The 25624-nt window shown below is 43.6% G+C and overlaps 8 protein-coding genes across 8 annotated transcripts; all 8 read left to right on the top strand.

The window, feature by feature from the left end:
* Positions 1 to 101: 101 nt before the first annotated feature.
* Positions 102 to 4389, top strand: O0I10_008933 (uncharacterized protein; the record flags this gene model as incomplete). The annotated part of the gene is made up of 6 exons (XM_058488932.1): positions 102 to 605; positions 679 to 794; positions 855 to 1291; positions 1350 to 2035; positions 2103 to 2977; positions 3036 to 4389. The coding sequence occupies 6 exons, from the start codon at positions 102 to 104 to the stop codon at positions 4387 to 4389; spliced, it is 3972 nt and encodes a 1323-aa protein (XP_058340352.1).
* Positions 4390 to 4660: 271 nt separating this feature from the next.
* O0I10_008932 (uncharacterized protein) lies at positions 4661 to 5462 on the top strand (the record flags this gene model as incomplete). Its single annotated transcript, XM_058488931.1, has 5 exons — positions 4661 to 4828; positions 4889 to 4973; positions 5033 to 5224; positions 5281 to 5351; positions 5406 to 5462. The coding sequence occupies 5 exons, from the start codon at positions 4661 to 4663 to the stop codon at positions 5460 to 5462; spliced, it is 573 nt and encodes a 190-aa protein (XP_058340351.1).
* A 628-nt stretch (positions 5463 to 6090) lies between these two features.
* Positions 6091 to 9331, top strand: O0I10_008931 (uncharacterized protein; the record flags this gene model as incomplete). Its single annotated transcript, XM_058488930.1, has 10 exons — positions 6091 to 6946; positions 7004 to 7088; positions 7144 to 7190; positions 7261 to 7268; positions 7321 to 7657; positions 7724 to 7823; positions 7884 to 8039; positions 8094 to 8942; positions 9004 to 9112; positions 9176 to 9331. 10 exons carry the CDS (start codon positions 6091 to 6093, stop codon positions 9329 to 9331), a joined length of 2703 nt encoding a protein of 900 aa, XP_058340350.1.
* A 523-nt stretch (positions 9332 to 9854) lies between these two features.
* On the top strand, positions 9855 to 12527 carry O0I10_008930 (uncharacterized protein; the record flags this gene model as incomplete). Its single annotated transcript, XM_058488929.1, has 6 exons — positions 9855 to 10192; positions 10243 to 10307; positions 10374 to 10925; positions 11188 to 11298; positions 11392 to 11990; positions 12054 to 12527. 6 exons carry the CDS (start codon positions 9855 to 9857, stop codon positions 12525 to 12527), a joined length of 2139 nt encoding a protein of 712 aa, XP_058340349.1.
* A 283-nt stretch (positions 12528 to 12810) lies between these two features.
* O0I10_008929 (uncharacterized protein) lies at positions 12811 to 15800 on the top strand (the record flags this gene model as incomplete). Its single annotated transcript, XM_058488928.1, has 11 exons — positions 12811 to 12954; positions 13008 to 13147; positions 13201 to 13837; positions 13897 to 14003; positions 14063 to 14196; positions 14260 to 14408; positions 14471 to 14809; positions 14883 to 14983; positions 15042 to 15205; positions 15268 to 15548; positions 15603 to 15800. 11 exons carry the CDS (start codon positions 12811 to 12813, stop codon positions 15798 to 15800), a joined length of 2394 nt encoding a protein of 797 aa, XP_058340348.1.
* A 285-nt stretch (positions 15801 to 16085) lies between these two features.
* O0I10_008928 (uncharacterized protein) lies at positions 16086 to 17868 on the top strand (the record flags this gene model as incomplete). The annotated part of the gene is made up of 6 exons (XM_058488927.1): positions 16086 to 16307; positions 16367 to 16438; positions 16493 to 16770; positions 16833 to 17307; positions 17367 to 17675; positions 17749 to 17868. The coding sequence occupies 6 exons, from the start codon at positions 16086 to 16088 to the stop codon at positions 17866 to 17868; spliced, it is 1476 nt and encodes a 491-aa protein (XP_058340347.1).
* A 2135-nt stretch (positions 17869 to 20003) lies between these two features.
* On the top strand, positions 20004 to 22704 carry O0I10_008927 (uncharacterized protein; the record flags this gene model as incomplete). The annotated part of the gene is made up of 4 exons (XM_058488926.1): positions 20004 to 20375; positions 20479 to 20634; positions 20705 to 21479; positions 21548 to 22704. 4 exons carry the CDS (start codon positions 20004 to 20006, stop codon positions 22702 to 22704), a joined length of 2460 nt encoding a protein of 819 aa, XP_058340346.1.
* Positions 22705 to 23616: 912 nt separating this feature from the next.
* On the top strand, positions 23617 to 25479 carry O0I10_008926 (uncharacterized protein; the record flags this gene model as incomplete). The annotated part of the gene is made up of 4 exons (XM_058488925.1): positions 23617 to 23779; positions 23857 to 24260; positions 24332 to 24542; positions 24599 to 25479. 4 exons carry the CDS (start codon positions 23617 to 23619, stop codon positions 25477 to 25479), a joined length of 1659 nt encoding a protein of 552 aa, XP_058340345.1.
* Between the last annotated feature and the right edge of the window lie 145 nt (positions 25480 to 25624).

The raw sequence follows: 25624 nt of genomic DNA, 5'->3' as shown, positions 1-25624 counted from the left end.
GGAGCGCCGACTGCGGCAACCATAAATATGGGGGAGCCATTCAACACAGGTTCTATTTTGCTTTATTATTCGCCTACTTTATCACACCTACTTTCTTCCCAATGAATGAAAAGGAAGAAATTCGGCCATCACCACCGCCGACTATACCTGACAACAATAACGATGATCCATTCGGTAACGCGGATGATGCCTTGAAAAAGGAACTTGAGGCACTAGAGATCAACAAAGCAATACAACCCAAGGACAACAACAACGACAACAATGAATCAGATCAAGATGGCAAAAAGAAAAAGAAGAAGAAGAAAGAGAAAAAGAAAGCGGTATCGATCTTTAAGCTATTTCGATTCAGCACGCCGATGGATCGGCTCATGATTATCATCGCTATGATCGGATCAGCATACACCGGTGCCATTCTCCCAGTATCCATTTTGATTTTTGGAAGACTTATTCGCAGCGTGGGCCAATCAGTTGTTGATTCAAGTGACCTTCTCGATCAAACGCATCCTACAATTCTCATCATGGTTTACCTTGGTACATCCGTACTTGTTGCTGCCTACTTTGCTTCATGCTTCTGGATCATCACCGGTGAAAGACAAACGAGAAAAGTAAGCGATTCGTAGATCCCAAAATCTTGGTTGCTCGGAGGTTATTAGATTGCTAACCTTAATTTGGTTATAGATTCGAATGCTATACTTGCATAATGTGCTTCGACAAGATATGGGTTGGTTTGACAAAGCGGAACAAGGCTCACTCACGACGCGCTTGGCAGCTGATACACAAACCATACAAGATGGGTAAGTTTTTTGTTTCCTTATGCTAAAAGGTGAACATCGTGATCTCATTTTCTTTTCTAGTATCTCAGAAAAATTCGGCTTGTTTGTTATGTGTATCGCCCAATTCATTACTGGCTATATTGTCGCCTTCGTCAATGGTCCAAAATTGGCTGGTGTCATGTTGGCTGGTGTACCCTTGATGGTTGGCACTGGTATCACTATGGGCAAGCTCATTACAAAGTACACTCTCAAGGTCCAAACATCCTATGCACTTGGTGGCGCCGTCGCTGAACAAGTGTTTGCTGGTTTACGTACAGTGTATAGCTTTTCCTTACAAGAACGATTTACAAAGCTATTTGAGGAAAAGCTCGTTGCATCACGTGTGATGGGATTCAAGCGTGGCATTGTCACTGGAATGGGTATGGCTTGCTTTATGACAACTCTATTCTTCACCTACGCTTTGGCCCTTTGGTGGGGTTCTCAGCTTGTTAACCAAGGTTACTTCGATGGCGCATCAGGTAAGTTCTTTAAAACGACTACTTTACGTAGACAATGGTCCCTAAACAACCGAATTAGTGCTTATTACATTTATGTCGTTGATGATGGGGTCATTTGCCTTGCTTCAACTGTCTCCAAACATGTCTGCAGTCTCTAGTGCGTGCGGTGCAGCATTTTCAATCTTTGAAACTATCGATCGGGTGCCTGAAATCGACCCTGACTCCAAAGAAGGCATTTTTCCTAAGGAACTTAAGGGCCACATTGAATTCAAGAACGTGCAATTCAAATATCCAACACGCCCTGATCTTGTCATCCTTAAGGATTTATCACTCACTATCAAGCCTGGTATGACGGTCGCTTTTGTTGGTCCTTCTGGCTCAGGCAAATCTACGTCTATTCAATTGCTACAACGCTTTTATGACCCTGCAGCAGGACAAGTGCTCCTTGATGGTCATGATCTTCGATCCTACAATGTGCGTGCCTTGCGACAACAAATTGGTGTCGTCGGCCAAGAACCTGTACTATTCAATATGACAATCAAGCAAAATCTTCTTATGGGCGTCGCTGATCCCGAAAAGGTGTCACATGAAGAGATTGTGGAAGCTTGTAAGAAAGCCAACTGCCATGGATTCATTAGTCAGCTTCCCGAGGGATACAATTCATTGGTTGGTGAGCATGGTGGTATGCTTTCAGGTGGCCAAAAGCAACGTGTTGCTATTGCCCGTGCCATCCTCAAGAATCCTACGATCCTGTTGCTCGATGAGGTATGTCGTCAAGTCGCGGTGTCTCCATGGCAACAACAATACTCACACATTTTTTTATACTTAATAGGCTACATCTGCTCTTGATACTCAATCCGAAAGACTTGTTCAACATGCATTGGATGCTGCAGCTGTCGATCGTACCACTATCGTTGTCGCGCACAGATTGAGTACCATTAGATCTGCTGATCTTATTGTTGTTATGCACCAGGGTGATTTGATTGAAAGGGGCACGCATGAAGAATTGGTCCGACTTGGTGGTGTGTATGCTGATTTGGTCAAGAAGCAAGAAATTGCACTCAGCCGCAACGACCAAGATGGAAAAGAGATTCATGAAGATACCAAGACTTTGATACAACAAGAAGAACTCGAGCTAAAGAACGAGCTTACAAAGATGGAATCGATCGATGTACAAGTGCTGCCCAATGGTCGTCGTGTTAGTACCGTTTCCTCAGTCGATGCCTTCCAACTCAAATTGCAAAAGGAAAAGGAGCTCAAGAAGCAAACCAAACAACAAAAGGCTCCCGTATTCAGGGTGCTAAGGGATATGCGACCTGAATGGCCTCTCATGGCAATCGGCTTATGTGGTGCAGCTTTGGCTGGTGCTATCTTCCCATGCTTTGCCTTTGCCTTTTCTCAAGTCATTGTCATTTTGAGTGATCCTACCAAGGCTTACATGATTGATCAAGGTCCAGTGCAAGGCACCAATATGTATGCATTCATTTTCGTCTTTATTGCTGTTGCTGCATTTATCGGTTTTGGAGCCCAAGGCGTTGCGTTTGAATTGGCTGGCGAACGATACACCGAACGATTGAGAATTAGAATCTTCAGAGCTTTGATGCGTCAAGAAGTTGGCTATTTTGATCAAGAGGAAAACAGCATGGGTGCCTTAACGACGAAGCTTGCTGTGGATGCAAAGAATGTCAATGAGCTTGTGACCAAAGTGTACGTATTCCCTTGTATTCATATCTTTGTTCATTTTTACTCATACGATTTTTATTAGATGGGGCGATTTTATTCAAGTGATTGTCACTGCCATTGTTGGCTTGGTCATTGCATTTGTCTACTCGTGGGCTCTTACATTGGTAATTTTGGCTACCAGCCCTATCATCATCTTTGCCAATGGTTCCGAATCCAAAATCCGCAGCGGTTATGAAGACAACACCAAGAAGGCCAACGCACAATGTGGCGAAGTTGCTGGTGAAGCCATTAAAGAAGTGCGTACGATCACCGCTCTCAACAAGCAAGGACATTTTGAAGGCCGTTACGACAAGGCGTGTGAACATCCTCATCGACTTGCTATTCGCAAAGCCGTTCTTGCATCCATTGGATTTGCTCTTTCTCGTGGTTTCAACATGTATGTCAATGCGATTGCATTCTATGCCGGTGTTCGCTTTATTATGAATGGATGGATCGACTTTCAGCAAATGTTTACTGCATTGATGGCTATCATGATCACTGCTACCAACGTGGGTCGTGCTAGTGTGTTCACTGCTACTTACACCAAGGCCAAATTCTCTGCTATTTCCGCATTCGCTGTGCTTGATCGTGAACCCAAAATTGACCCTGATCTTGAAGGCATTGAACCGGAGACCGTGGATGGCAACGTTGAATTCAAGGATATCACATTTGCTTACCCCGCACGCCCTGACAACCCCGTATTCACTGGAAATTTTGGATTTCAAGGCAAGGCAAACCAAACGATTGCATTGGTGGGCCCTTCAGGCTGTGGCAAGTCAACGACTATTGGCATGTTGTTGCGTTGGTATGACCCAACGACAGGTACCATTCGTATCGACGAGCACAATGTCAATAGCTTCAGCCTTGGCAATCTTCGATCGCACATAGCTTGGGTTGGTCAAGAACCTGTATTATTTGATATGACGATTCGAGAAAACATTTGCTTTGGTGTCGAGGAAGAAAACGTGTCCCAAGAACGTGTCGAAGAAGCATGTCGTGCCGCAAACATCCACAAGTTCATCGAAGGATTGCCACAACAATACGATACAAGAGTCGGCGACAAGGGTTCTCAACTTTCTGGTGGCCAAAAGCAACGTATTGCTATTGCTCGTGCATGGCTTCGTAAGCCAAGAATTCTCTTGTTGGATGAAGCAACTTCCGCTCTTGATAGTGAATCAGAGAAATTGGTGCAAGCTGCTCTTGACAAGGTCGTTGGTGAAGGAGGTCGAACAACTATCACCATAGCTCATCGCTTAAGTACCATACAAGGAGCAGATTTGATCTGTGTGGTCAAGGATGGACGCGTTGCTGAGCAGGGAACTCATTGGGAATTGCTCAAGCTGAATGGCATCTATAGTGAACTTGTCCACCAACAATCGCTTAATGTTGCCAACTAATATCCTCATATCCCATCTGTACAGATATCCTTTTCCCCAAGTAGATACATAATTACACAAAATCATCATCATCATCTCACTTCACAATGTAATAATATAAACGCATCTTCTTATTTAAACATATACATGTATTGATTGGTCTCTTGGATTACAGCTATGGGGAGCACTAACTAGGAGTATTCGTGTGTGTGACACGTCCAACTTCAATGCGCGTACATTTTGTAGCATACACAGACACGACCCTTCTTGACTCTTTTCTTTCACCATCCCAATGCAGAACAAGTACGACGGCGATCCAGCAAAGATCGAAAACGATACGCAGTTTTACCGATGGCTAGGTAGCATGAAGAAGGCAAGCAGCGTGCTGATCGAACAAGAATTGGAAAACGAGAAGGGGGATCCAGGATTGAAACGAGCGGTAGAAGAACGTGTTGAAGAGGTCTGTAAGCTCCCATGGACTGTTCATGTTACGCATCGATGAGCTCACCTTGTTCAATAGTCGCTTCGAAAAACAGCAGCCATTGTGGCCGAGAATTTGATGATACGAGAGAGTGGTCCCAGAGGGTTGGATGGTCTTGGTCGTGGTAGGTGCATTATAGGATATCTTCTTGGGGTGTATTAGAGATTGATATGGAATCTATAGAACAATTTGATCATCGGTTGGCATCACAAAAGGATAGCTTGGAGAAGGATGTACGATCAGAGATTCAAGAAGTGCTTGCAAAACGATTGAACCTGACTGCTGAAGTGGAGCCATTGATCCAAGATATGGTGAACAAAAAGTCATCCCAAGCTGAGAATGTCGAGTTTGAAACGAGTGATGCCGAGGATACTGGTAATGGGATGTAATTCTGGTATAAGACAAAAGTTACTTATGAGAGATCCAAATAGATGAAAACGATTATACATTGCCCGAAAACGAGTATCGTGAAGCTCTTAGGTTGCTGGCGCAACTGGAAGAGGTAATGGAAGGGAAAGAGATGATAACCATGGAATGCTCATCATTGCTTGGTTAGGTACTTCCACCGACAAGCGATGCACTTGATACCCTTTACAACCTACTCAACCAATAGCTCGATCACATCACCATTCTGTACAGCCCCCTAAATACCACAGCATACTATAATAAATATCACATAGTTTCATTGTTCCCAAAGATAAAGATCCCTCCAATAGCAGCAGCGCCTAAATATGGCAAGAAGCAACGTTACGCGCTTTTTAGTCCTAAGCTTAAGGATGTTTATAGTTCGGCAGCACGTAACATATCCATCGATTCAACGGAAAGCCCGTGTTACTTGCTGGTATGTTATACATGTATTGATGCGACGTCAATGCTGGGGTGAACTATTATTAATGGTTGCCATGATACAGCATCGGGCGATCCAAGGTCACGTGTCCAATTTAATGTTGTCCCCATATTGCTACCCCGACCACTTTCTCGTTGATCAACTTCTGACACATGTCATTTTGCATGAAAAAGGTTTTTATTGATAAAGGATGGTAAGCAAGTTGAGAGATAGGGTGAAAAGACATAGCATGGATGAATAATGGTTGATCCATAGTTTGGCAAAGAAAAGCACATGCGTTTGTGAGATCAAATTGATGCTGGTGTTACATTGCTAGCAAGCTTGTCATACTTGGCAACTCCACACACTTTCCCTTTCTTTCTCTTCACTTTCTCAGAAGACATTCGACATAGTCATGGCGTCGACAGCAGCAAATGACCGAGATTCCCCCAAGGACGGTGACATGCCACCCGTCATGACAGCACGCAAAACGGGTTGGCGTAGTATACAAATCAGGCAACTCGATCAGCAATCCGACACCAAGCAAGGGAAAAAGGAACCAGCGTCTCCCAAAGCAGAGGAAAACAAGGAGCAACCGAATCAAGATACACAACAAGAGGAAGTGAAGAATGAACCATCACATGAGGAGAAGGAGCAAGAAGAGGATGTGGCCAATAACAACACTACGGGAGAGAACAATGAACTATCTATGGTGCTCAGTGCATTGCGTGGAACAGTAGCTGCTGCCAAGGATGACAACAATGAGAAAAAGGCACATGTGGAGATGCTTCAAGAACCTGAAAGTCCACGACCCAGTCGAAATGCACGTGCGGATCAAATCATTGCAGCAGCCGAAGCAGCTCGTGACAAGGCCGAGCATAAGGGGTATCAGCATATGCATCATCAACCCGCTGAGATCCACATTCCCGAGCCAGAAGAGGCGGTAGATGTGGATAGTGAACCAACTACGCCTGTGCCAGCTCAATTCAGTCCTCAAGAAGAAACAACCAATGACAAGCATCCCGATCATCAACCTCATCAGCAAGTCCATATCGAATTACCCGCTGATAAGAACATGGCCGATTATATCACTCCACCCACACCAGGCACTCCACCAGCCACCAATCCAATGTACAGCGAGGAGTTGCAGGATCAACCATTAGAAGAGGAACCATCATCATCATCACCATCAACCTCGTCTCCAACAAATGAAGAAAACAAAAAGGGATACCAGCCAAATACATTGAATCCAAGAGAACAAGAACAAGCAGGTAAAGATAAGGATGGTACAAGTATTTTGTTGGGTAGTGATACTAATGTTGTGCTAGATGAGACCATGTTGAAAGGAATCCATGCCTTTTTTAGCAACAGCTTTAGTGAAGCGGAGGCATCATTTAAATCGCAGGCGAACGAGTAAGTGTATACGAGAAATGGATCATCTTGGAATATAAATTAAGAGGAGTGATAGTGATCCGCTATACGCACTTGGATTGGGTACCATGGCTTTCATCAAAGGTAACATACATGGCATGGGAAGGTGATGGCAATGGATGCTAACAACACATTTTCTCGTGTCCTCTATTAGCACTTTCGGTAAGCAGCATAATGATTGTTTAGGTGAAATACATTATTCATACGTATATAGACATCTGATGGTGATAACACCGAAGATGCAATTGCTCAGCTGACATCCACCTATCAATTTGCAACCGGCCAAATCGATGCTGCATCCGCAAAGAAGGCTCTCAAAGATACGGTGTCATTGTATATCACCAACCTGATGGGATCCAATACAACAGGTCTGCCAACCAATACTGCACCTTTGCCTCAAGAAGCGCGTGACAAAAAGCCCGAATTCATTCTAAATGGTGCACTACGCGCTCATGTTGTCAGATCGGAATGCTGCTTATTGATGGCTATGTTGCATTTGCATCAAGAGACTGTGGTGGGATATTTGAAGGCGGGTCTAAATCTACGACGTGGTAAGTGTCAAATAGCCCCCGTATGTGTAATCCCAAGATTGCTGATCCATCTCATTATTGATATAGCATACAGCAGCTACAGCTTGGTTTGGCAAGAGTATAAGCGGATGGGACAAGAGTTTAATACATACATGGACAAGAACACCATCTCGGCTATTCAATTTGGGTAAAGAAGGATGAATGATGGACATTGTATTATGGATGTGCTCATTGTTATTGTTATTAGCATTGGCTCGGTACACTTGCTCCTATCTTCATTGCCACCCAAGATCTTAAAGATCATCTCAGCATTTGGATGGAAGGCCGATAAGCATCTTGGATTTGCATTACTCAAGCTATGCATGGATGGTCAACGTATTCGATCACCATTGGCGGCCATGATGTGAGTTATTAGCTTCGGATGACAAACTTGTATATTAACGCTGGATGGTATTAGGCTTCTTTCATATTACGTTACGCTCATGTCGTATTGTCCTCAGGTGCTTACCAGGGAGATGTTGCAACCAGCTATTGAGATCCTTCTTGAAGCACAAAAGACGTTCCCCAACTCGGCGTTATTCTTGTATTTTGCTGGTAGAATCTCGCGACTATCACGCAACATCCCATTATCACAACAATCATTCCTGTACACATACAAAGTCAGCCAAGGTGCCTCGTGGGCTGAATCCACCATGGGTCGACTTGCAACTCACGAGATGGCATTCAATTGTGTGGTGGATTTGGATTGGGCTAGCGCTGCTTTACGTGCCGTGGAGCTACAAGGTCAATATGGATCCCCTGCTTTCAACAAGTACTTTTATGGTACATGCATGGAGATGTTGGGCAACCGTAGTGAAGCTATCCTTGCATTTGCTGAGACAACCACGCTACTTGGAACCAAAAAGACTCAAATTGAACAATTTGTGGCCCGTCGCATTGCCTTCTTTGAGAAGAGCGGATATCAAGATATGGATTTCTTCCTCCCTGGTTTCGAGATTTGTTATCTTTGGAACTTGTTCCCATGCATGCAAAAGAACGAGCTTGAGGAGTGTTTGGAACAAGTGGAAACGACGCTAAATATTATCTACAAGCGAGAAAAGAAGGAATACCAAGTACGCATGCTCGAGTTGGTACCTGACATCCCACCACCGAATTATTATGATCATCGAGCCATCTTGCTCCTTATCAAGGCCAACATCCTAAACTGCCTGGGATGCAGCAGTGACGCCATTGCACACTTGAATTGGATTGTCGATCACAAGGATCGGATCACCTACTCCAAATGGATCATGCCTTACACATACTGGTAGGTTATTATTGCTACCTCTTGGATACCCCATTATTTGCTGAGCCCTTTCTCTCTTTAGGGAATCGGGTATTGTGTCATGGTATCTAGGTGACCTGAAGCGAGCACGACACTTGTGGGAAACAGCATTGACATATTCAAGCTATGACTTTGAATATAAGCTAGCCATTGTAAGTACCGGTTTATGATACAAACACGGACACCATCTTCTCATCTTATGACTACTCTTTTAGCAACTAAACCTTGCAATCAACCATGCCATCGAAATCGGTGTACCTGAGACTCCCACAAAATCAAGGCTCAAAGGACAAACAACATTTGGTCGTAAACGCTTACCACTTTCTAAATCAAACTCGATGCATGAAGCTACTGCTGTCGTGCAGGGGTAAACTTGTCTTTGATATATAAAAATGGCTTTACTTGTAAATAAAAAGAGAGAGAAATCGTTAATGCAAGCTTAATTTATTGATGAAAAAAGATAACTTGGGGTGGGTTGGGTGGGTGGTGGCGAACCATTAGGGATAAACATGACAAATGATAGACTACAAACACCTCAGGTAGTGGAGGAGGAGCTGTGTGATCGTGTGCGACGGCAATGTCGCGCTCGGAATCAAAATCTGGCGACACTTGGTCTTGGCCTGCTCCTTTTCCTCTGTGTGTTGTGTGGCAAAACGAGTTTTAAAGTATGTTTTCTATCACTCTTTTATGTAGTATTCCTTCCACGTTTACTAATCGACGAGATTTGAACTATCGCTTAGATCGCAAAGTTGAGAGAAAAACGGAACGATAATAGACGACGACGACCCAGCACATTACAACGGTAATGAAGAGACTTGTGTACAAAGACTGTCAACGCGTATAAAACAGCTCCCTTATCTTTTCAAAGATTAGACGATTCGCAATCATCTTTCAATGCCTCGATCCTCTAGTCGTGCAACTAAGGCAACGCAGCATGTGTCCAGCAGCAACAGTAAGAAACGTGGTCGCTCTCCAGTATCGTCTACCTCCTCGGTAGAATCATCTTCTGCTATCCCAGCTGGTGCCGCCGATGAATCAAAGAATCCAGTGTTGCAATCATCCAAGAGAAAAAAGCTTGCGACGTCGACGACTCATGATGTCAACAACGACGACGAGGACGAGTTGGAGGAAACAGATGAAACAGCATCACCCATTACTACTACTTCTTCATCATCCAACACTCGAGGCACGATTCAACGTGGAGTACCTGCTTTTTTGAACAAGTTGTATAGGTATGGATTGTTATCATCATTGCATACGTGTATACTCATCATGGATTTAGTATGGTTGATGAGTCTTCAACGAATAATCTTATTCGCTGGTCTCCCGATGGCAACTCATTCATTGGTACGTCCCCACACCTCTCTCACTCTCTCTTGAATGTAACCTATAGCTTACTTATGTCATATCTAGTCGAGAACCACGAGCTTTTTGCAAAGACGGTGTTACCACGCTACTACAAACACAACACGTTTGCATCCTTTGTTCGCCAGCTTAACATGTACGACTTTCACAAGGTGCCAACCGTCCAACAAGGTGTATTGTATCCAGACAACGAGCGTGAACTATGGGAATTCAGCCATGAGAACTTTCGTCGAGGCCGACCCGATTTGCTTTTATTGGTGTCGCGAAAACGCAACAAGGACAAGGACAATGGGGAGAGTGACCAGGTGACATTGGCATCACTTGTGAAAGATATCGCATCGATACGTAAGCATCAATCCGCTATCAGCTCTGATCTACGCACCTTGCAACGTGACAACTCGTACCTGTGGCAAGAATCGTTGGCAGCCCGTGAGAAACATCAGCTTCATAAGGATGTGATTGAGAAGATTTTGCAATTCTTGACGACCGTGTTTTCGAGCGAGAACAACATTTTGGCAGCAACGCATCAGCAATTGAATGGACCCTTTATGCTTGGCAAGAACAATGAATACATAAGTTTGCTTGGGAAATCGGAAGCAGGTATGTAATTTCTTTTCTTTTGTCTCCCCCTTTTTTCATCCTGTCTCGACCATGATATGAGTGGCAAGCAAAAGAGAACCTATTGCTGTATGAGAGAGAAAAGGGAAAGGCACCAACCACATGGGATGTGATCCTTGATGCAAACATACACACACACCACATTCTCTTTATCTCCTTCTCTCGCTCTCTCTCTTTTTTATTTATCTCTATTATTATTATATGTATCCCTTCGCTTTGCCCTCTATATTATGGCATCACACAGGAAAGTTTCTCGAAGGACGTTTACCAACTGCTTTGATTGAAGAAGCTGCAAGTCTCGTTGGGATGAAGGATGCAATCGGATCTCTTCAAGGTGCAACAAGTGATCCTTCGGGTAGGTGTTACATGGATCAAAATGCTCGACTTCAAGGAGCACTATCGTCGGCATTAATGCTGTCATACTCAATGTTACCCGGAATGAGTTCAGCAGGCATGTCATCGACTCCCTCGTCTCCATCCGCGTCGTTGAACCCTTCAGCTTTCCAGCAGCAACAACAACAACAGCAACAATCACCACAGCAACCATTGTCGGAAGGGATGCGTACAGCGGAATCGAATGCCAACATTGAAGCTTTCACCGATACACTCAACACAGCATCCAAGTCGGCTGAATCGATCTCTCAGGACATTGACGATCTCCAAATGGATATTGAAGCATTGGCATCACATATTGGCATCGATCCCCAGCATCTTCAGGACCCAGTATTTGATGGCATGGAACAACTTGGTGATTTTGTGGATGATTATGGTGCAATGATTTCAAGTGCATCTCGCTCAGACAAGATTCGTTTGTATGAGCTTGCTGGTGGATCACATGTTAAGAACAAGTACGACACATCGGCAGCACCATTGGAAAAGGGGAAGCAACCAATCATGAATGCAACGAACGACAATGCTACAAGCTTGCCAGGGACCCAGCCGGCTACTGGAACGTTGCCTATCAATATTACTCCTGCCCCAAGTGGTGATGGCGCATCCACCAGCAGCTTAACGCCTCAATCAGCCATTCCAATCCCTCCTTTTCCTGTAAGTACACATTTTTGGTTCTTTGTTTGATGATGATTTATATATAACATTGATTGTGTATAGAATGTCTCGCCAAATCCTTCGGAAATCAGCAGTGCTGAATCAACACCCCACCTGGCACAAACCAATGCGCATCCTCTGATGAGTCAAGCCATGTTCCAATCATTGTATCCTGGTGTATCCATGCCAACACCTCCACCTGGAACTCCTGGTCAGCAATACGTGGCTGTTCCTGTACCCGTGGCTGTCCCTGTACCATATCATCAATTCCAGCAACACCAACAACAACAACAACAACAACAGCAGCAGCAGGCAGCGGCATCCACAGGCACAAATCCAGCGAATGTTGTCCCAACCTCAATCCCTGGTACTACTTTGCCTCAACATCCCGCAACAACAGCACCTTTGCCAAACTTGTATTATGGAATGCCAAATGTCACCACGCCACAGCAACCACCACAACCTCCACCACCGCCTGGCTTTCCCGATCCACAGCAACAACAACCTTCATCCAAAAAGGAGGATAACGATTCATAATGGCGCCCATTGTCTTTTCTTTTGTTTTGCATATAGCAACCAATTTCGTACATACCATATGCTATGTTTTCAGTTTACTTTTTGAATTGATCAACACGTTTACAAAATCGAAAAAGATTGTATACTCTATATAACCGTTCTTTGGAGGGGGTTGTCGTGTGCATTGAAAATGGGATATGTGCAAGTGGCGGGGTTCTTTTGACAGACAACCAAAAAAGTCCATCTGCAGCAGTAGCAACCAGCTAATTTCCACCCTTTCTTCTTATCCTTTGTTGCACTTGACATGGCTGGGAAACAAGCGATCAAGAAAGCGAACAAGGCTGCCAACAAGAGCAAGCAGGCTGCCAACAAGAAAGGCAATGACAAGTCTATCAAAAAGGCCGTCAACAAGCCAGGATCAAAGAATGCAAAGTCAAAGGATCCAATGGTAAGAGTACCTTCGTGTCATGCCAACGATCATGCTCACCATGCTTTCGATAGGACAAGATCCCAGACTATGTACCCGTTCCTGAAGCCGATAACGAAGACGTTGACATTTCAGACGAGGATCTTGCGTTCTTTGCCGAGAATGAGCAGTTTGGCACCTTTTTAAAGTCCATGGACTCCAAGGCCATCACAAAGTAAGACCACCACGATCCACGTGACATTTGTATATTCATGTTGCAAACTTTAGGAATCTCACACGTGATGAAAAACCACGCATTGAACGTCCTGAATCGAAAAAGAAGCAGCAACAGCAGCAGCAACAACAGCCATCGAGCGAATCAGAATCGGATGAAGAGGATTACGATTATGATGATCTTGAAAACATGGCGAGTGATGATGTGGCTTCCATTGTACTTTCGTCATCGGATGAAGAAGAGGAGGAAGAAGATGCTGCAGAGGCTATGGAGGAAGATGTGCCACCATCGATCAGCGATATTGAAGATGAATTGGAGAACATGGAACAGACACGTCCTTCCAAAAAGCGCAAGCATGTCGAATCGGATGATGAGGAAATGGATTATGAGTTGCAGCCTCGTAAGGTTGGCAGTGAATGGACCCAAAAGGATTTCGTTGAACGCTTGCCTATCAAGTTACCTGGAGGAAAGATCGTCAAGGTGGATCAGGATGAGCAGGAGAAACAAGAGGCATCTGCCGATGAGATGAGCCAAGAGGAAGAGGACGAGAAGGAGGATCAAGCTGTTGAGGAGAAGGTGCAAGTCGAGGAAGAACCAGCACCCAAACTCACCAAGAAGCAATACATTTTGGCCAAGAAGGAAGAGCTCGCACAAATCGCTACTCAGATCCAAGAAGATCCAGATGAAAATGTAAGTCATCATCGAATGTATGATGTTTGGCTAAATGCTTACCATGAATATGATGTTAGATCAATCAATTGAAAGCATTGCGTAAAATTACGGCTGACACCAATCCAACCATCAAGAAACTTGCACTTCTCACTCAGCTTGCAGTATACAAAGATATCATTCCTGGGTAAGTGTGGTTTGAAATGGGAAATCTATTAGCGTGAATAACTTATCGTTTGTATATAGCTATCGTATTCGTCCATTGACTGAGAAGGAAGAAGCTGTCAAGGTATCCAAGGATGTCAAAAAGCTGCGAGAATTTGAAAAGACGTTGCTCCACAACTATGAGCTTTACCTCAAGGAATTGGACACCTTGCTCAGTATGTATTTATTGTTCATATGGGGGTATGTGAGAACGAGCAATACTAATTCGAGATGTTTAGAGAGAAAATCAGCCCAAAGTGATACCAGCTTGATCACCGTGGCAGTCAAGTGTCTTTGCGAATTGCTCACCACCAAGACGCACTTCAACTTTCGATTAAACTTGATGATGTCTATTGTCACTCGGATGAGCACGGTCCAATGGAATGAGGTAGGATGGCTGTTCACATGCTTTTTCTTTGGATCATAGGCTGACAAGGTATATTTATATAGGATGCGGATCTTTGCAGCAAAGCGATCATCAACGTGTTTGAAGAGGATGAAACGGGACGTGTATCATTGGATGCGGTTACTATGATCACTCGAATGATCAAGAGCAAAAACTATCAGGTGCACGAGAATGTCATCAACACGTTCCTTCATTTACGACTCAAGGATGAATTGACACCTGAAGCCAGCAAAAAGCACGGAGATGGGGATAAGCAAAACAAGAAACGCAAAAAGGAGTTCTTGACCAAGAAAGCACGCAAAGCACGCAAGGAGACAAAGGAAGTGGAAAAGGAAATGAAGGAAGCTGAAGCCGTGGTTGACAAGGAAGAAAGGGAAAAAACGGTAAGCACGTTGTGCACCTTTTGAACACGTTGATAGCTCCGTATTCTTATTATATATCTTGGATTTCTCTTAGCACACGGAGACCCTGAAACTGGTCTTTGCCTTTTATTTCCGTATCCTCAAAAAGCAGTCGACTTCCCCCTTATTGCCAGCTGTGTTGCAGGGTTTGGGCAAGTACGTATCTTAAGATATGATTTGAGGGATGAGCTTATGACTGATCATTTCGATTTAGGTTTGCTCACTTGATCAGCGTTGACTTTTTCGATGATTTGCTTGCAGCACTCAAAGAAGTATTGGACAGCCTTGAACATAGCACGAGCAAAGGCACAGCAGGTGCTGGTACACGAAAGCGCTTACTATGCATCATCACCGCATTCGAACTTCTTTCTGGTCAAGGTGAGTAGTACTAGTAACTTGGAGGCAAATCACATGATGTATACTGACTCTGAGGACATTAGGCGAAGCATTTGTCACATACGATCTCAAGGAATACTATTCAGCATTGTATGAGATTCTCTTTGAGTCGACCTTCCATTACATGATTGAGCATAAACCCAATCCCGATGCTGCATCCGAAAGCGACATGTTAATCCGTGGTCTGGAACTGATGTTTGTCAAGAAACGCCAGATACCCATCGATCGTATGGCTGCATTCATCAAGCGATTTTGCATTGTGGCACTCAATATGCCTACCAAGACTGTTGCCAATTGTATGCAATTGGTCAAGCGGCTGATAAATGTAAGTTACAATGAAGGTTGTTAAAGAAATGCAAGTGATTGACAACATGTATAGAAAGATCGACGATTGGATGCACTTGTGCAATCCGAAGATCGCGCAGCAAGTGGTGTGTACATGCCTTATCTCCAAGATCCAGAACTCTGCAACCCATTTGGTACAAGTCTTTACGAACTCTTTTTGTACAAGGACCATTATGATCCCAATATCCGATCCTTTTCACAATCTATCCTTCAACCACCAGAAACCCAATAATAGATTCATGTATCATTCTCGATTTCTTTTTACAATGCATTATAAAGTTTACAAGCATCGCATGCAATTCATTTTACTTTTGAAGAGGGTCTACGGCATTGTTGATCAGTATCATGGATACAGCATTAAGAGGTTGTCAAGTGCTGGGATTGGTGGGTGACGGGGAAGTGGAGCAATGCATCTCAACAGCACCTCGGGTTGTCTCTCTCTCTCTCTCTCCAGCGCTGATTTCTCTTTCTTTGCAGCTGTCAACCAGCCGACAAAAACAAAAGCGATCCTCTCCCAATGTCTCTTTGCAAGACTCTCTTTCGAGTTGTACCAACTCGTGCTTGTTCTCTACGCGCATTGCATACAACAACTCGATGCTTACAACGATCAACGACCGTCTTGGAACGTCCTCCTCTCTCAGTCTTTCAACCATTACAAGACATCGCTCCCACCTTTTATGCTTCGGGCAACAACATTACTCCTTTATATGAACCAAGCGACTTTTACTCGGAACTGAAGGTAGATAGCGTATCATGGTATGATAATACAGGCTGCTCACATCACACTTTATATGTTAGACTCGCATTCTTTCTGCCAAGGAACGTATCTTTATTGCTGCTCTTTACATTGGACATGCTGAAAAGGAATTGGTATGAAAAGTATACATCTTAAGGTGACTTTTTATTGAGTTGACGATGGGATAGGTGGAAACCCTGCATACAGCATTGAGTCGATCCGATAAGCTGCAAGCACACATTTTGATTGATGGACTCCGAGGCACTCGTGTATCCAAAGGCGAAAGTTCTGTCACGTTACTGTCATCGCTTATTCAATCATTCCCTGACCGAGTACAAGTGTCATTATACCATACACCAGACTTAACGGGCGTACTCAAGAAGACATTACCACAACGTTTCAATGAAGGAATTGGATTAATGCATCTCAAGATCTATGGCTTTGATGATTCAGTGATGCTTAGTGGGTAAGTAAACTTGATTACCATGTTCTATCACAATGGTCGCTAATGCCTTTATCCCTCGCAAGTGCCAATTTGAGTCGCGATTATTTCACCAATCGTCAGGATCGATACATGATTTTCGACAAGCATGAACCATTGGCGTCGTATTATTGCGATTTGATGAGTGTGGTGCGTTCCTTTTCTTATCAACTTGACACCAAAGGGAAATTGGCAATACAAAGTGACACACCAGATCCTGTACATGAAAGCCGGCAATTTAAACGACATGCACATGACCGGCTGGTCCGGTTTATCCGACAGCAAATGGATCGACATGATGATAGCCCGGCAGAAGACACTGACACAGCTATCCTTCCAGTAATACAAATGGGTCCTTTGGGCATTCGGCAGGATGAAAAGGCAACCATGAAGTTCTTGGGAATGGCTAAGCAAGATTGGACGATTCATTTGACTTCGGGTTATTTCAACTTTACGGATCGATACAAGGCAATGATCCTTCGTGCACCAGCTCGATTCCGATTCTTGACAGCATCGCCCAAGGTAAATGATATATACATCCATATTCACACGCACGGCTAATGAGAAATTATCATCATCAGGCCAATGGCTTTTTCAATTCCAAAGGTGTATCACGTTATCTCCCACCCGCTTATACATGGATCGAGAAACAATTCTTCAACCATGTCAAACGTGCAGGACGCAGCAACGAGATTTCGATTGAGGAGTATGGAAGAGAAGGATGGACGTATCACGCCAAGGGATTATGGGCATCTCTCCAAGGCAATGATGACATTTCACTTACATTGATTGGATCACCCAATTTCGGTCATCGATCAAGTCAACGCGATCTCGAGGCCCAAGCCTTTGTTATTACCGAAAACAAGCGATTACAATCGGCTCTTCACAAGGTATTTTTCATATTCTCACGCACGCATGGGAGAGAACAAGTCATTCATCCACAGAAAATTTGTTCAATGATAGGAGGTCGAGCGTCTTCATTCACATGCTCAACTTGTAACGGATGCAACATTCAAACAAAAGGATCGGCAAGTTCCATATGGAGTGCGTGCTGCAACAGCCATGATCAAAACCATGCTGTAGAGAAGCTCACAAGGGAGAAGATTATCACATGTATTGCACAATCCACCCTATAATGGGAAACTGTTTGTGGAGTCGTACGCAAAAAGGGAATGGCCGGTTTTCTGGATGCAAATTCATTCTATGGTTTTTCTTTTTATATTACACGTTTTTCACTAGAGAATAGACTAGATTTCTTGATTGAGGAAATACAACTTCATGGCGATACGGGACAATTCTAAAGGAAATGATATGAAGAGGAGGAGGAGGAGGGGGATAAATAAGGGATAAGCAATCCTTTGCTATCATCTTACATACGTACCCTTGTTTGATGATTGACGGATCCACAAATAAGACATTTCACTTGTAACGCTTTTGCCCATTTCAATGTAGTTGGATGCAACATTTTTGAATATGAATACGAAAGAAGAGTAAATGTTGGGGAAAGAGATTCTTATCCACGAGTCTTCTTTGCTTTTATGCGATTCGTCTTATCGATGATGGATGACTCTGCACGACATTTTCTTTTTTGTACACGTCTTTTTTGCAGCAGGCTGATAAAAGAAATCTGATTGGGGTGCTTGATAACTGGGCCCCGGTTGCATGTGCGTGTATTTGGTGCCATCCGATTATATACTATGCAACAATATTGTATCGCCTGATCCCATTAATTCTATTTCTCAGTGGTCCTTTATGTTGGAATGACAGATGATGCTTCACAGGAAGCTTGTAATTCTCATGTGCATACAATGTATCCACCGCATAATAGCGTTGCTCGCGATTCTCCGGGATTCATGCAGCAACTTTAGCTCCAATCACGAGTCGCCGTCGCGTTGTTAGAGTAATATGACAAGCAAGTAAAAGAATGCAATGGCTACAATAGAAGTCTGTAACACAAAGTATGATAACCAGGCATATCCGAATGGATAGCTCGAGTAAAGAAACCGATGCAAAGGTAACTTATCTCTGGTTTGAGCAAATCAAAATTAAATTTTACAATGCCTGGTACAATAACGTGTTCGCATCTAGCAAGAACGCGCCTTTTTTCGGCAAAAAAAGGAGATGGCGGTATTTATTCTATGTCTCTTTTCGTTTGCAATGCACTACACTGCAGGGACCTTCATTAGATATTAGCACATGTTTCAAACCTGCACCAAAATGAATGAGGCTTCTCGATCCTCTCTCTTTCTCTCAAGATGCAGAAAGGGTCGTCCTTTGCACCACCAAGAAAACACCTTGTTATCTTATGCATTAGCATTTTGAATTCAAAAATGGAAAGGGAACAACACTACACTTTTGTTATCATCCACAACCATGAAACGTAACCTTCAATGTGGAGATTGATTGAGAATGGATTTTGTTGTTGGTGTTCATTGTGTTCGACAATGAATGTAATGCTGTTCGTTGTTGTACAACGCCAAGACGTATGTGCGCCAGTGGTCCAAAAATCTTTCTCGGGAAAGGAGCAAGTAGTATAATAAAGTTTTGGGGGGCCCGGGAATGGTTGCAATCAAAACAAGAACAAACAAATCATGCAAATGTCTCGATTTAGCTTCACCACAAAATTAACATGTCGCATGTGAAGAAATGATGCCATCGGCGTTTTGCCTCAGCATTGATCGAAACATGCTATTTATTTGTAACGATTGTATAAGCAAGCAACCCCTACCAAGTAAAAAAGAAGGTATAGGAGAAGATCCGATGCATAAGATACGCCCGGAGGAAATGCCGTGGGGGAGGAATAAAAGAGAGACGATCATACAATCAGGGAGAGTCGATAATGAGGGGAAGGGGGAGGATTGCAAACCATTAAAAAAGAAAATCAAGGGGAAAGAAGATGAATGAAAGAGAGAGAGAGAGAAAGAGAGATAGGGTAAGCAAGGGTAGTAATAATGCACGGATGTTTGGAGTAAAGTGTAACAATGGAAGCCGTCCGCATGGTGATGCCGTTCAAGATCAAGACACCCCCTCCATCTCTTTCTCTCTCTCTTTTCCTCTCCCTCTTACTCGAAAGCCCTTTATCTTTTTCTTACAACCTACCTCTCTCTCTCTTTCTCTTCCCCATTTCACTTGTCTTTTTCTCTCATTCACCTCATTTACTCATTGCCCATTTCGCCATTGCTCAACCTGTTGCTTCCCTGTGTGTGTATCACCCAATCATGCACAACAACGACAACACTGTATCTCTACCTAATATATGCAATGCGATTCTACTTGAATTGAGATCATCAGTCCCAGGGCTTGACGTGCATTATCCCGAACTATCCTCGGCAACAACAACAGCAATCAACGACAATCCTATCGCCAAACTTGAATCTTTATGCAAAAAGGGCGTTCCGCTGTGTCAATTATTCAATGCCTTGTGTCCCCAATCACCTATTGATTATACCCAACGTGATGGATCTACCAAGAACCCACAAGCCTGCGTGGGCCATTTTATTGTGGCATGTCATGGAAGACTCGGCATGGATCATAAGGATTTGTTTACAGTCAATGATCTTTTCCATAAAGAGGAGCAGGGCTTTCCCAAGGTAAAGTTGCATGTGTCCGTGCTTGCTTTTTATGGATGTTGGGATTCTTGTTTTCTGATTTCTTCCACCTCGTCCCTTTCCTTCTCCTTTCCCCTTCCATCAGGTCATTCAAACACTACAACATCTTTTGAAGAAATTGAATCAAGCCAATGAACAGCAACATGCCAAACCAATGGATAGCTCCAACACACGAGAAAGGGTGTTGACAGAATTAATAGACACAGAACGTCGCTATGTACAAGATCTCGATGCATTGGAGGTAAGCAACAAAAACAAACTTGCCAATGCCATGACAACCAGTAGTTGACTTGGTAACACACACACAATAGTATTATCGGATGGAAGCACAATCACAACATGTATTGCCTATCCCACTACTCAGACGCATTTTCGCCAACCTCGACAATTTGCTAAAATTTCAAAGACGACTACTTGCATATGCCGAGGATATCATCAACACTTGTCCACCAGCTGAACAACGCTTTGGAAAACTGTTCATCGACATGGAAGAAGGATTTTCGGTTTATGAACCCTACTGCGCCAATATCCAACGAGCTCAAGATACCATTTTACAAGAAACGGGCAAGCTTCAAAAGTTAGCCTACATCATGAATCCTCATTTCGAGTTGCCATCAATGCTTATCAAGCCTGTTCAACGTGTGTGCAAGTATCCGCTTTTGCTCCAGGAGCTAATCAAGGCAACACCGGAAGAGTGGGCAACGTATGATGAGCTCAAACAAGGATTGGAAGCCATTCAACGAGTCACCACAAAGATCAACGAGACGAAACGTGGTCAGGAGAATGCTACAGTGGTACAAAACATCATCAATCGAGTCAAAGACAAGTGGAAGCGAGAGATCCCCAGCTTTGGCTTGTTGCTCTTGCATGAGAACTTCGATTTGGAACGACACGGTGTTGAGAATCATGTTCAATTGTACCTCTTTGAAAAGGCGTTATTGATTTGCGAGCACGTGCCTTTGAGGAAGTCGAGTAGCATTTCGGTCAAAAAGAAGAAATCAAAGGATATCAATACCCAAGCACTCACGGTGCGTGGCCGTATCCCTGTATCTCAAATGGTCCAGGTGGCTGATACAAGCTTACTAGGTATGTCATCATTCAACCATTTTGCTATAATCAACATCCAATTGACTTTTTTTTTCTCTTTCACCTAGGGCAATACATGCTCAAGATGTTTTGGTCTGAAAGGGATCACAAGACATCAAATTACACCATCACCTCCTGCACAATCAAATGCCGAAACAAAGAACAGCTCAAACAATGGAATGAAGCATTCACCAAACGCATTCAATTTGAAAAGGCACGTGCACGAACGGGATCAACTACAAAGATATCCACTATGGTACCACGGCCTGCTGCACCAGCATTACCTGTTGAAGACAACACGACAACACAATGGGGTCCTCCTCCTTCACCATCAATACATTCTCGTGGATACAACAACAACAACAATGAGCAACAACATCACGATGATGACAACGATACGACACGTTTGGTGGATGAAGAAGATGATGCAGGATACCCAAAAAGCCGACTAGCAGAAAAGGCCATGCAAAATGTCACCAGCACACCTGGAATGGTATTGCCACCTCTTCCCGGCAAAGAAGATTATTTCTCATTTGCATCATCATCGCCACAACCACCCCTCTTTTACCCTTCATCGCCATTATCACCTTCTTATCCGCCAACACCATCTACCATATCCACACGTGCATCCGTATGTAGCAGCATTGGCGGTGTCAGCTTTTCATCATGGTCGATTCCACGTAAGCCAAGTGATTCCTCAGGGCCACCTTTTACCGATAACAGTATTGCTGAAGCTGGCATGGATGAAGAAGAACTTCCAGAAGAGGACGAGGAGGATGACTTTGGTAATGCTGTTGGTGCACCATTAATGACTCGAACACGATCCAAGAGTAGTCCCAACATCAGCCAGTCTTGGTATCAAGATGCTCTTCATCCTTTGGATGTGGTATCACAACAAGCCGCCTTTCTAAGCAGTAGCAGTACCAGCAGTGCGTCCTCATTTGAACTCGTGGATAATATCAAGATCCGGCTTTACTACAAGAACGAGCTGTATCTGGTTATTGCACCCATGAATATCCGCTACAAGGAGCTTCTTCAACGTGCCGAAGCCAAGATGCGACAATGCAGCGTTGGTCATTCTGAAAAATCCTTTCAAGGAAGGCCCATGACACTTAAATATCGGGATGAAGATGGTGACATGATTACGATTGGCTCGGATGATGATATACAAATGGCTTTTGAGTGCCGTCAGGAAACCAATGCTATCAATCTCTACATTTACTAGTATTCCCCCGTTCCCTAGTGTACATAGTAAACATATTTGTAACAAGTATTCCTTTTTATCATCATACAACAATAATATCTCATGCGATTGCAATGGCAAGAGATGTAAAACAAAGTGGTCTTTGCCTTTGAAGGCCATTGAATACCTTTGAAAGATTCCATTACCCTTTTCTTGATGAACTTTTTATTGCCTTACATGGGCCATTTTCTGCGTATAGGATTAAACCTTAACCTGTCGAAAGTCGAAATCCCACTTTTGATTTATGATCCTTGATAATAGGCAACAAACTCAAGGCATTCAGCTCCTAGATGAGATGATTTTGTATGTGAAGCATTGATCAATAGTAGAAATCAAGTATGTACATCCATCATCAAAGTAGGGCGACATCAAAGTTACGTACAGCATCTATCAATGTTTTCCTTCCCCCCCCCCTCCCCCTTGAAAGTTGACCGATCCGCCTCATCTCCTGAAACTCGGCCATTCGTTGCTTCCGGACCCTGGCCCATGCCATTCCAACAACGCAATCAAAGAGAATTTAGATATAGATTGATACCTTTGTTGCAAGGTCACAATGATCACTTGTAATCCACGCGATGATTGCTATAATATTGGATGGGCTCTTTGTGCTTATGAAACAATGAATAGTGACATAGTACGTGCCATATTAAGCATGAAGGAGATTTTTCTTCAATGTTGGAAAGCATACCCTTTGGATACCTTTGAGCTTATTTTACAAGACAACCATGCGAGGATGGTCCGAACGCAACATGTCAAGCTGAGAACAATAGGCATTCAATGTAGAAATGGCCGTCGTCATTGGATGCTGAGCTTACGGCCGAAAATAGCAGATAGCTCATGTCGGGTATAGCTTGTCAACATTCCTCTCCTCTTCCTTTATTCCTTTCTCCCCCTATGCTGCCTTTCCTGCGTGAAAAGGCCGTTCTTCTCAACTCACAATTCCAAGAACATGCTCAAGACATCAGCCATTTACGAGAACGACTTGAGCACGACATTGAATTACTCGACTTTTCGCCCGAGGATCTTCAAGACGCAAGAGATTACTTGCAAGACCATGGCAAGTCCACTTTATTATTGCAATGCTTGAATGAAAGGACAACAAGTCAACTAATGTCTATCGTATGTGCATAATAGTGACACTGTTTCGATACTTGAGTGGGAGCCAGTTTGACGAGACAAAAGCACATGAACGTTTACTGGATACGATACGGTGGCGACAAGAAAAGGGTGTTGCTCGAATGACGTATGAATCGGTGGCAAACGAGTTTTTCGATGATGGTGGATTTGCATTCTTTCATAAGCAAGATCGACTAGGACGACCTATAGCGATTGTGCGGATGCGATACTTTCCCCAATTCCACGACAAGTCTGCGACACTGACTGAGCTCATGCAACCCTACGCTTGTTTGGTTATGGAAATGGTGCGCAAGATCATGCTGGACATCACGTGTAACAATCAATACCATCGTGACCCATGTCCATTGGTCTCACAAATGGCCGTTGTTATCGACATTGGTAAAGCACCTTTTATACCCGTGGTATGGCTCTTTTTTCTTTCGATGCATGAAGGGATGATTGTTTGTTAATTCTCCTTTGTTTGGATACACAGGATGCTCAACTCGTGAGATCTATCATGGACATTATGGATAACCGTTTTCCCGGATCCATGGGATCGATCTATGTCATGAATTTCGGATGGATGTATCAAGGTCTATGGCAAATGGTCAAGTTTATTATCAGCGAGGAAGCACGTAGCCGTATCAGTTTCCCTTCCGCCAAAGAAATGACTGATTTCATTGATCCCGAGAACCTATTAAAAGGTAAAAGAGGAAGACATGGTTGCATGATATGATTTGCTAATGAAGGTATGATATAGAACTGGGTGGAGAGGATGACTTCGAGTGGTCTATGGAAAAGGATACAGCACTACACGAATATGGAACAGGCAAGCCTGCCACGGGACCATCCCTTGTGGAACCATCACCTGATTTGCGATCGGCATCACCGCCATTGAGCATACGCCCATCCCGAAGCACTTCCATCTCATCAGACGAATTCTTTGATGCCAATGATATCTTCTCAACGACACCATTTAGCAGCCTTAGCCAATATGCCACTCCAGGAACAATGACACCTGTGCTATCTGAACAACAACAACAACAAGTTGCTTGGTTCTCAGCCATGCCGCCCAACAAGAGCAGGAACTTTTATCATTGGACTGGATTGCATATGGGTACAGCATTCTTGACATCTTTTCTTGGCTATTCTCATCAACGTCAACAACCTTACACGTTTACATCTGAACAACTTTCAATGGGTATTGATGGACTTTTATTGGCGGATCGGCTGGCTACCGTCAAAGAGGATCAAGAGCAATTCATGCTTCTAGAAGGACATGAAGTTGAGGAATTCAAGCGGCATACACCCCATTTTCCTCATTTGTTACCTCCCGATGTTCCTCAATCAGCATACGCATTATCACCTTTACGCGTACAAATGCAACGTATTGAACAACGTGTGATTCGATGGACACGACGAATATTCCGCCTTTCCTTTGCATACAAAGGTGCTATCTATTGGGTCGTTCTTTATATCTTTTTACGGGGTCCTGTTGAACACGTACTTCGGCGATCCTTGACCATGTTCGTTAGCACTCCACAAAAGATTGCATACACCACAGTCGGTATTACTGCTGCAGTAGCCGCTGCCATTGGTACATCTGTCACTGGATCACTTGAACGACCACGAAAAGACTGAGCCACAACAATCAACCCATTCTATGCATCTCATACAATAGTATTCATATCTCATGCTTGCCTTATTCCCTACATAATCTTCCTTTTATACATCACGCACTCACACACGCCCACCCTTTTCCTATTAACGTGTAATCTAGTACAAT

The sequence above is a fragment of the Lichtheimia ornata genome (assembly GCF_029851405.1).
Source record: "Lichtheimia ornata isolate CBS 291.66 chromosome Unknown scaffold00049, whole genome shotgun sequence".
Classification (NCBI taxonomy): Eukaryota; Fungi; Mucoromycota; class Mucoromycetes; order Mucorales; family Lichtheimiaceae; genus Lichtheimia; species Lichtheimia ornata.
The sequence above is the reverse complement of the archived record's forward strand: the minus strand, read 5'-3'. Positions and strand labels throughout refer to the sequence as shown.